Source organism: Physeter macrocephalus, chromosome 12, assembly GCF_002837175.3.
Source record: "Physeter macrocephalus isolate SW-GA chromosome 12, ASM283717v5, whole genome shotgun sequence".
Lineage (NCBI taxonomy): Eukaryota > Metazoa > Chordata > Mammalia > Artiodactyla > Physeteridae > Physeter > Physeter macrocephalus.
In genome coordinates, this window is record NC_041225.1 from 38030728 (window position 1) to 38044679 (window position 13952).

Below are 13952 nucleotides of genomic sequence, written 5' to 3' on the forward strand. Positions count from 1 at the left end.
ACCCGCGTCCCCCGCATCGGCAGGCGGACTCCCAACCACTGCGCCACCAGGGAAGCCCTACCTTGATTTTTATTCATGTTTTTCATCAGTGATTCCCAAGTTGACTGAGAATCATATTCACCTGAGCTGCTTGTTAAAAGTACAGACTTCCCTCTGAGGGAGGGTCTCATGAAGCTGTATTTTTAACAAAATAACCAAGGGTGATTCTTGCACTTAGGCAAGTTTGGGACACAACTGTTTAAGAGTTTTCACCTGGGGACCAGCCACAGTTGAAGTTGCCTGATGGGGGTGGGAATTGGTCTCTCTGTCCCTTGTGCTCCGAAGCTCTTGGCTGTGAACATTCATCTCTCCAGGCCCCATATTCCAAGAGGTGCATGTCTCCTGCATCCAGTTCTGAGCCCTTCAAGGCTGGAACCATGTCTTCTCTTTACACCCCACCGCGCCCACCTCAGGGCCTTTCTCATAGACCATGCCTATAAATGTCCACTGAACTGAGTTGCCCAGAGAGTTTCTATCTGCCTCAGTTAACCAGACCATCAACCATTATTGGTACAAATCCATGCCTTTAAGGACAGGAGGAGAGGAGATTAGTGAGAATTTGTAGAAACGGGTCACAGAGAAGACAGCATTGGAACTGAGCCTTGCAGAAAGAGTAAGATTTGGGCCAGTGGTAAGGAAAAGAAAGGGGGATCCAGGCAGAAGTCTAGGCACAAGCAAAGCCAGGCTCTTCCAGTTATTCTCATGTTCAGGTGAGAAGCCCAGAGCCCAGAGAGAAGACCTGATATATTCAAGGCTGCCCAGGTAACTTGACACTAGAACCAGATCAACTCCATTCAAGACTCCTTCCGTACCTGGCACTGTTGTGTGTTCCATAGGCCTCCCACCTGAGCCCCTAAAGCTCTTCCATCCTCTGCTCTGAGCCCTATTTCTGGGACTGTTTCCCCATCAATGTGCTCATCCTGCTGTGTGTCTGCATGTGTGGTGGTGCCACCCCATCTCAGCCCCCTAGTCTTTCCATGAATCTCACCAAGATTCAGCCAGACTCATGGTCCAGTTACCTAGGAGAAGCCAGGCGTGCTGTTCTATGTGCTAATCGCATGCACATCGGTGTGTCCTGAGAAGCTGGGCTTAGGTATCAGAGTAGGCAAAGGACAGGCTTGGGGCAACACACACACACACACACCACATATATATTTTATTTGAATCCTCTTTAAGGCCAAAAGGATCTGTGGAGGAAAGATGCTCATGGGAGCTTCTCGGACCTTCTGGTGGGTCTTTTCTCCCTTCCAGGAAGTTTCCCAGTTCTCTCCTTAGAGCATTCTTACATGTTTTGCCTCTTCTGCTCTGGAATCCTGTTATCAAGACAGGGTAGGAAATGGATGAGAAGTTGCCAAACCCAAGGCAGGAAGAGGTGGTTAAGAGGTGGTTGCAGAATCCAGGCAAGAGATAAGAGACTTTATCAGGAAACCAACGAGGTTTGAGGCATCTTGTTCTCTCTGTACACTAAGCTTTTTACTAGCAAGTTGAGCTAGGGTAAATTATGTAGTCTTTCTGAGCTTCAAACTCCTCATCAATAAAAGAGATGATAATTATCTCTTTCTTACAGCATTGTTATACGGGTAAATATTGTTACACAAAAGCCTTTTGTGAACTGTAGTGTATAAAAATGTGGTCTTCTCTGGTTATCATTTGCAATTTCGTGCCGCGCCCATGAGCCTGTTTCTGGTGGTCTTCACTTCCCCATCAGAACCCTTCTACCAGTCCCATTTTGTGCCTAGCACTGAGTCTCTATGACAACTCAAAGCATGGGAAATTATTTGATGTGGGGCTGGGCTGGCTTTTGTCTTACAGCCTGGAACCCTAGCTTAAAAATAATACACTCTGGGGCTTCCCTGTTGGCGCAGTGGTTGCGCGTCTGCCTGCCGATGCAGGGGAACCGGGTTCGCGCCCCGGTCTGGGAGGATCCCGCATGCCGCGGGGCCTGTTTCTGGTGGTCTTCACTTCCCCATCAGAACCCTTCTACCAGTCCCATTTTGTGCCTAGCACTGAGTCTCTATGACAACTCAAAGCATGGGAAATTATTTGATGTGGGGCTGGGCTGGCTTTTATCTTACAGCCTGGAACCCTAGCTTAAAAATAATACACTCTGGTATCTGTCCCCTCCCTTAGGTAACAAATGCTCAAGTACCACCAGTTTTCAGGAAAAGAATGCACAGAGCCAACATGCACCGACTCTTTGAGACAAGCCAGTTTGAAGTCTGTGACTCATATTTTCATACTTAGAAAACTTATGCTGCCAATCAATGAGTGACGGGGTCACAAGGACCTTAAAGGTCATCTTGTCCAACCCATTTTTCAGCTGGGGGAACTGAGCAACAGGGAGGGAAAGGATCTTGCCCAAGATCACAGATTTAACTAGAAATAGAGTGGGGATAAATCCTCCCCATTATGTCATGGAATCTTTTGGGGACCATGTTAAGCTTTACTGTCATTTTACCCTTTCTTTCATCCCAGTCTCATAATGAAAGAAACTACTTGGCCCATGTCACTGCAGCCCCAATACGGGGAGTGCATCAATTCATTTATCAGACATAGCTGAGAATCACCTTTATGCCAAGTACTGAGGATGCTGAGACAAAGGCACAGGCCCCGACTTCAAGCTATTTAGAATTTAATGATGAAGACAGACAAGGAAACAATCTCTAGAGGTCAGGCTCTTTTCTATACAGTTAAATGAAACATTCCTCCTATCTGCTGTCTGCACTTTATACTTATGATTGCATTGACTCTCCTCATGTATAGATTATTATGAGGCTGATTTTCCCAGAAAGAAACATACCAAATCCCATGATGGGACTGAAGACCAGTGACAAGGTCCTTCATAGTGGCTCACGTCCCCTTCATTCATTTCCTCAAAAAATATGTGTTGAGCATCTAGTATGAGGTACCAGGGTGCAAAGATAAATAAAAGCAGTCCTCTCCAGCAACTAACAATCCAGTAGAGAAATCAATAATGATCATGGAAGCTTTTATAAGGGAAGGGAGAGGCCGAGGACAAAGGATGCCTAAGTCAGCCTTGGAAAGCCTGCAGAGATTTCACAGAGGAGCTGGCACGTGAGCTGAGACTACTTAAAGAAGGAGAAGAAGTGTGCTGAGCAGATAAAGGGGGATGACATTCCAGGAAAAGAAACAGCACACGCAAAGCGTGAATGTGTGGAAGCATGCACGCCCTGGGACCTGTAACAGTTGATTATTACTGGCATATGAAGTGAAAAGACAGGTTGGCAGAAAATGAGGCTATGAGTCGGCAAGACTGTGCCATGCTAGCAAGCTGGGACTGCATCCTGTAGACAACGGTGAGCTGTTGAGCTTTTTTGGGAGAAGATCAGATGCTGAGGTTTGCGTTTCAGAAATTCATTCAAGCAGCCATGCAGGAGGCAGGTTGGAGTAGAGAGCCCAGTGAGGATTATTAACCCAGGCAAAACCTGATGAGGGCGGTGGCAGTGCCACTCTGAGCCAGGTCAGAACTTGATTTTGTACATGATTCACTCACTTCCAGGTACACCTGAGTGATGACGCTGACCATGACCTGTAACCAAGAAGCATGAAGTTATGCATTTGATTCCCCAAAACTCTGATTCATGGAGCTGACAATGTTCTCCTTGTGTGTAAGAGACCATCCTCTCCCGGGTCAGCTGAACCGTTTAAGGCATCGCAATGATCCGTAGAGAATCCAAGCTCCCCTGCTTAAGAGAGAAGCTGACACGTTGACCTTCTAAAGGCCCTTGGGGGAGGGGGTTTTTAATAACCCTTAACCCCTTTTCCCATGATTCATACAAAGTCACTTCTGAGCCTGTGGTTGTGGTAAATCTAACAGGCTTTTCCAACAAGAGCTTGGCAAAGTGATCCCTCTCTCATCCCTCTTGCAGCGCCACAAAACGCTGCTTCAGCCTCTCACACCTTCCTGCTTCGGCTCTTCCCGTGCCTTCTCCCGAAATGCCTTCCAACCCCCTGTCTTTCGCTAATCGTGCCCTAGAGTCTTGCAGATCCACGTTCAAATTCTAGCTCTGCCACTCGTCAGATTTTGTACGAGAGCTGCCCTAATTGTTTTGCTGAGTTGTCACAGGGTTAGAGGTCAAGTTTGTGAAGTGTCCATCCTAGAGCCTACCCCGCAGCCACTCTCAGGGTTCAGTAGCTATTATTATTAGGTGAGATTCTAGTTCAATCATGAAAATTTGCAATTCTCTACTGAAAAGAACAAAGAGAAGTACTGAAAGGTTGGTAATACATCTTTTGATTATCAAGATAACCATGAATTACCGTTTTCTTACCCAGATTAATCAAACCTGACACCTGAGTACCCACTTGATTTCCATATCCAGCTGTGGAATCCCACAGTAACTTGTAATTAAGAGATGGTTCTTAAGAAGAGACTTGAAACTTGAAATTAAGAGCAAAAATATGTAGAGAAACTCCATGACAAAGGGCATAGTTGCTGACCCTCAGGCCCTTTTATCAAACAGAAGAGTTTGGAAGCAAATGGCCATCTAAACAGCGTCTTTTCACCATGCTGTGTGCTTCCAAAGAGGAAGCTTCCCCTGAAAGCAGCAATAGTGGTTTGGTTTCATTATTTTGAAAGAATTGTTCAGTGTTAGGGCAGGTTACTGACAATGGGTGTGGAATCTGTTTTAGAAGAAGGTAAAAAAATAATAACAGGGTATGTGGTAAGATGACCCCTTCTGGGCTATTGCAAGTATAGACCTGCTGAGAGCCTAGTAGAGAATTTGTCTCAAGCACACTGAAGGACTAGGTCCACTTGGGTAAATTCTCCAAAACCTGACTCTGTCTCCTCTAACAGGACTTTAAAGAGCTTGTGATACTTGCCTTGTTCTGCTGATCCCCCAGATTTTCAAGTCTAACTTGACTTTTTAAATCACTCTGTGGTTAATTTGTTCTGTTTTAATTCTTTTTTGTTACAAAGCAACATTAAAGGGAAATTTTTAAAAATCGTCTTTAATTTTCCTGCGCTAATAAGACTGTTTTAATTTTGGAATGTTTTTTGGTCTTTGTTTACCTACGTATTTCTTAATTAGCCATCACAGTAAATCTGAAAGAGTTTTTTTTATGTGTGCTTTACTGAGAAGGAAATTGAAGCTAAAGCAGTTAATTAATATTGCTGTAAGCAACACATAAGGTAAATGGCCAAATCAGGGATAACTCTAAACCTATACTCTGTCCACCTACACTTGACTGTGATGTTGGCCACACAACCTGGCATATAATCAATGTATTTTATACTTTATTTTATGCACTATTATTTTGACTTACTAGCGGTAATAAGAATAGAATGGAATTATGTCAACTGAAATTCACTAACCAATCTTTTAAAAAAAGCCACCCAGAAGTTGTCAACACGGAAGGCAATGTTGTAGGAAGTTTCTGAAGATGAGAAGAGAGATAGAGAATTAATGAGACTAGTAAAAATGAGCTGTTGGCATTTGAAAAAGAAAAAAACAGCAGAAACTTTGGAACTAGAACAACACATTCCCTAACATTGCTGATCAGATTTCCAAAGCCACTCTTCGATCATTTGGCTATAAATCCTTCTTACTGTTCTTGTCAATAATCCCACTTAATATCCCTGCAAACTACATGTAGAATTAGGCACCTGTGCAGTAAGTGCTAATTAATCATAATTCGTAAAATGGGAATACAAACGTTTTCCATATACTTTACAGGAATAGCATAAAAAGGGATGTTGGCTTTCCATGTGGGAGTCAGTGCTGTGTAAAAGATGACACGTGATGGAGGAGGATGAACTCTACAGCCTTTTGAGAAGTCTTTTTTGGTCATCTCTTTCCTAGAATATCAAATAGAAGGAAACAGACTTGGGGAGACTTTGATCAGACACACTGGAGGGACTTCCAACCAAGGGACTGCTCAGAACTCTAGCTTGGCTCTTAATCAAGCTTGAAATGATCACCGCCACAGCGCTAATTGCATTAATTTGCTTTTCATCAGGCAGAATGGGGAAACAGAATAGCAAACTGGCCCCCGAAGTGATGGAGGACCTGGTGAAGAGCACAGAGTTTAATGAGCATGAACTCAAGCAGTGGTACAAAGGATTTCTCAAGGACTGTCCAAGCGGGAGGCTGAATCTCGAGGAATTTCAGCAGCTCTACGTGAAGGTAAGTTGTTTTTCAACTTTTTTTTAATCTTCAGGCCGGAAAACGTTGTCTTCATCACATGTAGCTTCACATGGAATTATAACTCAAAGTAGCCAATTTGTTTCAACTCTGGTGGTTTTCCACCCAAAAAGAAAAATGGTCATTTTTTAAAATGCAAAGCGTTGTGTTTTGTTCCAGACATAAGTCAAGCAATTTCTGAACAAGAAGATTAATTGTTCAATCAAAACACTAGACAGTTCAGAGGATGATAGCATCTGGTAAAGCACAGTAAAAATCTCAGATAATAGCATTTGCTGATGATTATTGACAAGTGGCTAATTGCACCATTGTTTGGCTTGTTAAAGGTATCTGTACCTCTCTCAGTTAGCGAGAAAGTATGTGGGAGGGCTTTTGCACCCAGAAAGGTCCCCTTATTTGCAGGTAAGAAAAATATACAGATCTCCACAGATTTGCATTTAGAAGAAAGTAGGGAGTTCTGGTATACATCAAGGTCTACCAGGATGGTCTTCTGTCGTTTTATCAAGGTCTAAAATATGGACTTTCCTCAGGATTTTGTACTGTTTAGAAGTTAACAGTCCCCTGGACATTAGATAAAACTGTTCCGTGTAAGGTATAATTTGTGCTGCAGTGGTATTGCTTCGGTTTGTCTGAGTTTTTCATTTGTATTTGTTCTAGATTTGGCATATGATCTAAGACATTCCATTTTGTTTATACTTCGATAATGTGAGGCTTGTGGAAAAATTGCATTGTTTCTCTTTTAACTTTTTCTGACTAAAATACCAAATAGATAGTAGTGCTCTTATCATTCAAGTGCAGCAAGTATCAATTTGAGCAATATGAACCATCCACATGCATATAGGTGCATGGGATGATTATATAAAATATTAAACATTGCCATTCTCTCTTGAAGTTGAACATCTCATATAGCCTTTGCTCCAGCAATTCCATCCTTGCATATGTACAAGAAGGAACACGTATAAGAATGCTCATAGCTGCACTGCTCACAGTAGCAAAACTGGGAAACAACCCAAACGCCCATCAAAGGGAGAGTGGAAAATAAACTGTGGTATACTCACATGGCAGTCAAAACAGTTGAACTGCAACAACACTGAAACATTAAGTGCAAAAAGTAAGTCTCACAATACTTTAAATTAAACACAGATAAGACAAAAATATGTTTTATAGAACTACAAATAAAAGCAATAAAATCACATGAAAAAGGAAGCAAGAGAGTGATGAACACAGGATTCAAACTGCCTCACCCACCCTGCAGTTATGATGGTTACATCCAGTGCCTAAGAGGCAAGGGATGAGATGGAAGTTTAGCCACATGGTTAGATAGATAGACGGATTGTGTCAAAGTCTTAGCTATGGCTTTGGGTTCGCGGTTTGCAGGTGGTTATTGCATTAATAAAAGCTCGCTAATTCTGCATTGACCACTAATGAATGTCAAGAGTCTGTGATTATCATTAATCCAGTGCTGACCACCTGAGGGCTCAAGGTATCTATAACTATCCTTTTAAATGTGTGTAGAAACGTACACAAAAAGTGGTATGTGTGCATGTTATAAGATTACTGTGACACTTCTAAGAATATCTGAGTAATTTTTAGTGTGTAGAGATCTTTTACATGGAAGCACTGAGAAATGCATTTACCATTCAATTGACATAAATTGCTTTTGCCGAGAAGTGGGATGGTATGCATTTTCCTAGATTTTTATACATCTCACCATAGTTTTCAAAGTCACATCTTCTACCATTTTATCACCCAGAAGTTAGCCTGTGCCTCAGAACTGTCTTCCCTCAGCCCCAAGGAAAGTACAGACAAATGAGATTTGTCAAAGCCACTTTCAGGGGCTTCCCTGGTGGCGCAGTGGTTGAGGGTCCGCCTGCCGATGCAGGGGACGCGGGTTCGTGCCCCGGTCCGGGAAGATCCCACATGCCGCGGAGCGGCTTGGCCCGTGAGCCATGGCCGCTGAGCCTGCGCGTCCGGAGCCTGCGCTCCGCAACGGGAGGGAGAGGCCACAGCAGTGAGAGGCCCGCGTACCGCAAAAAAAAAAAAAAAAAAAAAAGCCACTTTCATATCAGTAAAAGCCATGCAAGCTGTCACTCTGTGTTTAAGAGAGCTCTATGTGCCATGTTTCTCATTATTTGTTCAAAGTGAGAGTGGTTTTGCCTTTGAAGAAATAGTTCAAATGCAGGAAAGGAGGTATTTTATTTACATGCTGGAAGTACTCAGCACTGAAAATAAAATCCACCTCAAGATAAGGGAGGGGGGTGTGTAAACATCAAACATCCCTCAGTGTTTTATGGTACAACTGATGTATATGTACCAATATCAACCCCTACTCCTACCTCCCCCACTCCACCCCAGAGTGGATTTTTTTTTCCAGGAAGGGGATATATAACTTTGTGGATGAAGTTTAGATTCTTGGCAGCCTCTTAACAGCCATGTTTAAACTCAGCCTGTGCTCTTGTATCAAATAGTTAGAAAGTAGGCAAAGTCCTCCTCTCCTTCCAGAGTTGTCCAAGGACAAAATACAAAAGAGAATCACAGAGGAAATATGCCACATCCACAGGAAAAAAAAAAAAGAAAGAAAGAAAGACAGGTCTGATAGGTTAGAAGGGAGAATCACAGAGAAAGATGTGGATTATGTAATAAGGCCCAGGAGAAGGGCTGGGAAGAAAAATCTTCCTTTAATGCAGCTTAAAAGTACAAATGTTCAGCAAGACACGGTCTTTGTCTTGGTGAATAGGCACTTTTCAGTAGTTCCTTCTTTCTCCCTGTGGACATTGAGACATCCTGGAATCCAGCTGAGTGAGCAAAGCCACCGGTGGCCTCTGCCCTCCTGCCTGTGTGGTCAGCCTGACACATCTACTGTCACTGACCTGATCCATTTTAGGCTCCGGGAGAGTCACCTCACGGAAGTACTCAGCACTGAAAATAAAATCCACCTCAAGATAAGGGAGGGGGGTGTGTAAACATCAAACATCCCTCAGTGTTTTATGGTACAACTGATGTATATGTACCAATATCAACCCCTACTCCTACCTCCCCCACTCCACCCCAGAGTGGATTTTTTTTTCCAGGAAGGGGATATATAACTTTGTGGATGAAGTTTAGATTCTTGGCAGCCTCTTAACAGCCATGTTTAAACTCAGCCTGTGCTCTTGTATCAAATAGTTAGAAAGTAGGCAAAGTCCTCCTCTCCTTCCAGAGTTGTCCAAGGACAAAATACAAAAGAGAATCACAGAGGAAATATGCCACATCCACAGGAAAAAAAAAAAAAGAAAGAAAGAAAGACAGGTCTGATAGGTTAGAAGGGAGAATCACAGAGAAAGATGTGGATTATGTAATAAGGCCCAGGAGAAGGGCTGGGAAGAAAAATCTTCCTTTAATGCAGCTTAAAAGTACAAATGTTCAGCAAGACACGGTCTTTGTCTTGGTGAATAGGCACTTTTCAGTAGTTCCTTCTTTCTCCCTGTGGACATTGAGACATCCTGGAATCCAGCTGAGTGAGCAAAGCCACCGGTGGCCTCTGCCCTCCTGCCTGTGTGGTCAGCCTGACACATCTACTGTCACTGACCTGATCCATTTTAGGCTCCGGGAGAGTCACCTCACTGTGTGGAATCAGTTCTGATGAGGGTCTGGGGTGACAGGATAACGGGAGGGGCCCCCCTGCAAGGCCAGGGGCCACAAACCCTCAACTTCAGGAGGCTTTGTATCCAAAATATAAAGGAATTCCATTAAGTCTACATGTAAAACTGTCTAAAACTAAGGTTCAGAAAAATGAGGTAATTTGCCCAGTGCAGCAAAATGAGTGAAGTTCAGGACAGACGTTAAAGGTGGATATGCTGACTTGTATTGCAGCACACGGCCCGGCCCTGCCTCTCGACTGGATTCCCCTGGCAGCCCCTCATCAGCTTCCTTCCAAGCCCCGCCACCATACAGCCGCTGGAGTGGGATTTGAAAAACACAGGTCTGGGCATGGACCTTCCTAGTTTGTTACAGGTGTTACCGAACCAGGCTCATTTGCCCAACACGCAGCAAGCCGTACGCTGAGATGCTGAGGTTTGTAGCAGAGAGTTTATTCACAAGGCAGCCAAGCAAGGAGACAGGAGAAGAAGTCTCAGATCCACCTCCCTGAAGGCAAAAGGCTTGAGATATGTATGGGATAAAGAAGCAGGGTGGTCTTTGGCATATGGGGAAAGGTGATTGGAGGTGGGGAAAAGGTGAGGTGATCGGCGTTCTGAGCAGGAGTGTTGGGTTACATCCTTCTTCATGGGATGCGTGTTCAGGAATGGAGGCTCTTAGCATGGTCTGAGGGTAGAGTTTTTGGCCCTCTGACATCAAAAGGTCATTCATCAGACAACTGTGCAGGCCCAGTTTTAGGCTCAGTGGTCCCATCCAGCTTTTGTCAGCTTGACTAGACAGGAGTTGACTCCAGGTTTCTGGAAAACAGCTTAAGTGCCTGTTACTCTAGTGACCCATATGTCAGAGGCATTATTTATAAGGGTGGTTAAGAAGTCTTGTGATAGATTACCTAGCTACCTGAAGCTTGGAGGGTATGCAGTTAAAGAAGGAAAAAAAAATAAGCAAGCTTAATCAGTAAAGGCAGGTTACAAGCAGAGGGGTTTTTAACAAGCTGTTCCCTTATCTGCTGTTCCATAAGTCAAGGATTTCTGTTAACCCTATGGGGCACGGTTTCACAGCTTTCATTCTTTAGTCATGTAGAGAGTAGTCACCTCACTGAAATCAACATACGACCCAGTGGCTAAGACAGGGCCTGCCACAGAGCAAGCATCAGTGTTGGTGAGTGAATTGTATTGAATGCTGGCTGTGTGTATCCTTCTCAGGAAGCCCTGTGGTGGAGGCATATAGACGTGACTAAAGGACAGTCCTGCCTGCTCTCCAGGATCTCACAGGCTAATTGGAGAGACACAGTTAACCACAACACAAGGCAGAATGACATAAATGCTTGTTGCGGGGGGCACGAGTGGAAAATAGAGGTTATTTCAAAATGGGATATTAAAGTAAGAAGTTAATTAACGCAGTGATGAAAGGAAGACTTTTCTCCTAGCCTTTTAGAAGATAAAACGTCTCTGAGTAGATAGCTTTTACCTTTGACAAACTTGGTACCTGTGAAAGGTGCCCACCCACCCCCCCGCCAAATTCATGTGTTGAAATTTTCATCTCCAGTATGTCAGAATCTGACTGTATTTGGAGAGAGGGCCTTTAAAGAGGTAATTAAGTTAAAATGAGGTCATTAGTGTGGGCCGTAATCCAGTATGACAGGTGTCCTATAAGAAGAGGCAATTTGGACACAGACATATACAGAAGAAAGGCCATGTGAAGACACAGGGAAATGATGGTCGTCTACAAATCAAAGAGAAGCCTCGGAAGGAACCAGCCTTACCAACACCTTGATCTTGGACTTCTACCCTTCAGACCTTTTATTGTTTAAACCACACAGTCTGTGGTACTGTGTTATGGCAGCCTTGACAAACTAAAAACAGTACTCGTTCCTTCTCTGTTACAAACTTCTCATGGGCAAACCCAGAGCCCTCTGTATCTGGTATAAGCACGCCTTCTGTCAGGAATGTTCTAACGCCCCTGGCACACACAGAGATGTCCATGTTACTGCAGATGTTTCATCATCCCAAACCACAGTACTGCTGCTGAGAGGCTGGGGAGAGAGATTTTGCATTTTGTCACCAAGAACCAAGTACCTGATGTTTTTCCCCCATGAGAATTTCCTGTTTCCAATAATTATAAGGTTTGCCAAGTTGAGATCACAAATTAAGACTGAGAGTTCGCAATTTGAACTGTATTTTCAGAGAATTTTTAAATTTAATCTTAAAAGAAAACCAACCCTGCGGAAGAGCAAGCAGCTGCATGAAGGAGGAAGTGTCCCTATCCCAGGTCCTCTTCCTTGGAAGGCTGATACCATTCCTGCTTCGTTTAGTCTCTGGGACATCAAAGCCAAAGAAACCAAGTCACAAACCAGGCAGAGTCCTGCAAAGCGCTAAGTGCATTTTGATATTTGTTTGGAGTTCGACTTTCGGGATTGTTTTCATCAGGATCATTGGGTGGGTTCAGGTTGAGTTGAAAAGGGAGTTTAAAAAGATCGTGGGATTTACAATCTGACAGCCCTGAGATTCAGTCCTAGCTGTGTTAACGTTTGCCAGATCTCTGCCTATCTGAATCTATTTCCTTATCTAAGTGATGGAAATAATAAGCCCTGTCCTGTCACCTCAGTGGTGTCCTAAAGGAAAGAATGGAAGTAAAAATGACTTACAGGGCTTCCCTGGTGGTGCAGTGGTTGAGAATCCGCCTACCGATGCGGGGGACGCGGGTTCGTGCGCCGGTCCGGGAAGATCTCACATGCCGCGGAGCGGCTGGGCCCGTGAGCCATGGCCGCTGGGGCTGCGCGTCCGGAGCCTGTGCTCCGCAACGGGAGAGGCCACAACAGTGAGAGGCCCGCGTACCGCAAAAAAAAAAAAAAAAAAAAAAAAAAAAGACTTACAACCTATGACAAGACGTTTCTGCCATCATGGTTGATGATCTGCTCATTTACTCTCAGAGAACCAAGGTAGAAAACAGCTTTTATTTCCATGCCAAAGGCAGTGGCAGCATAGAATGGTCTACAGAAGAGGAAGTGAGGCTCTACGGAGGTTCAGTAGAATGTACCTGAATCAAATAGTGTGTCTATCGTGCTTTCCAGGGTAACAGGACCCACCACGAGGCTACACCAGCACCATTTCCTCCATAGATTCTTAGACATTGAGCTCTGTGTCCTCTCCAGGACAAAGGCCTCACCCAGATCCCTGCTACCAGACAGGCGAGGCATGGCATTCCAGACCTCCTTTATTCGGTCCCACTAACCACTTGGGGTCCTGTCTCTGATGTGTCTCCACCTGCTCAATCTCTACAGCGTATCATTTTGCAGGTGGAGAAAGAGATAAATTCTACCTCTTTAGAAAAAGGTAATTAAATGGCCAAAGGTTGTTCTTCTGGGGTCTAGCCCAATTCTCCTGAGCCACTGCTTTTCCACCAAGCAAAAACCACTGTACCAAATTTTCTTCTCTAGGGTGTTAGGTGTTAGGCAACTGGAAGGTATACCTGAGGCAGGTGGGAGGGCCCTCGAGTGCCATTTGATCATCCCTAATCCAACAGTTTGAATTTTAGTAAAACTTATTTGCATATAACAAAAGAGTTCCTGCCTGTGTCCATCCAAGTGGTCGTTTAAGAGCTTCTGTAATTTGGTTATTCGAAAATGCCCTTTCAGCTTCTCCTTCAAAGAGTGGGTTTATTCATTCATTTAGTCATTCAAGACCCATTTCCTTTGTGCTTTCTGTAAGACAGACGCTGTCTTGAGTTTTGCCCTCGTTAGGTAAGCTCAGAGCCTGATAGAGCTGGAATATCATCTCATTTTTTTGTATAATGCTTTTCACTTCACAAAACCATGTTTATTTTTACAACAAAATGTAATTGGAATTCCATTCAATGAGAAATTTTCTAGGCCTAAAACATAGGAAATATAAATCTAGTCTCCAAAATTCTATTGATACAACTACCCAGAGACGTGGATTAAAACAAAATAAAAATAAATTATATCATAGAATCAGGAGCACCTAAACATTTGATGATTAAAGACATTGTAATAGAACAAGAAAGATTTTCTCGTTAATAAAGTATTATTACCTAATTCTCTATATGGCTTTATAATTTTACTCTCAAATTGTGTTCTTATGTTTAAAAACC

The 13952-nt window shown here is 43.6% G+C and overlaps 1 protein-coding gene across 3 annotated transcripts in view; it reads left to right on the top strand.

Annotated features, from left to right (window-relative positions):
* VSNL1 (visinin like 1) overlaps positions 1-13952 on the top strand; it is a 79681-nt gene that overhangs the window by 33842 nt on the left and 31887 nt on the right. For 2 of the 3 annotated variants that reach the window (XM_007127333.3, XM_007127332.3), the window contains exon 2: positions 6022-6188. In XM_007127333.3, coding sequence (XP_007127395.1) covers positions 6027-6188 — 162 coding nt within the window. In that variant the 5' untranslated portion in view covers positions 6022-6026. Of the gene's footprint in view, positions 1-5538; positions 6189-13952 lie in introns of those variants that run through there. The other variant, XM_007127331.3, reaches the window with a different exon arrangement.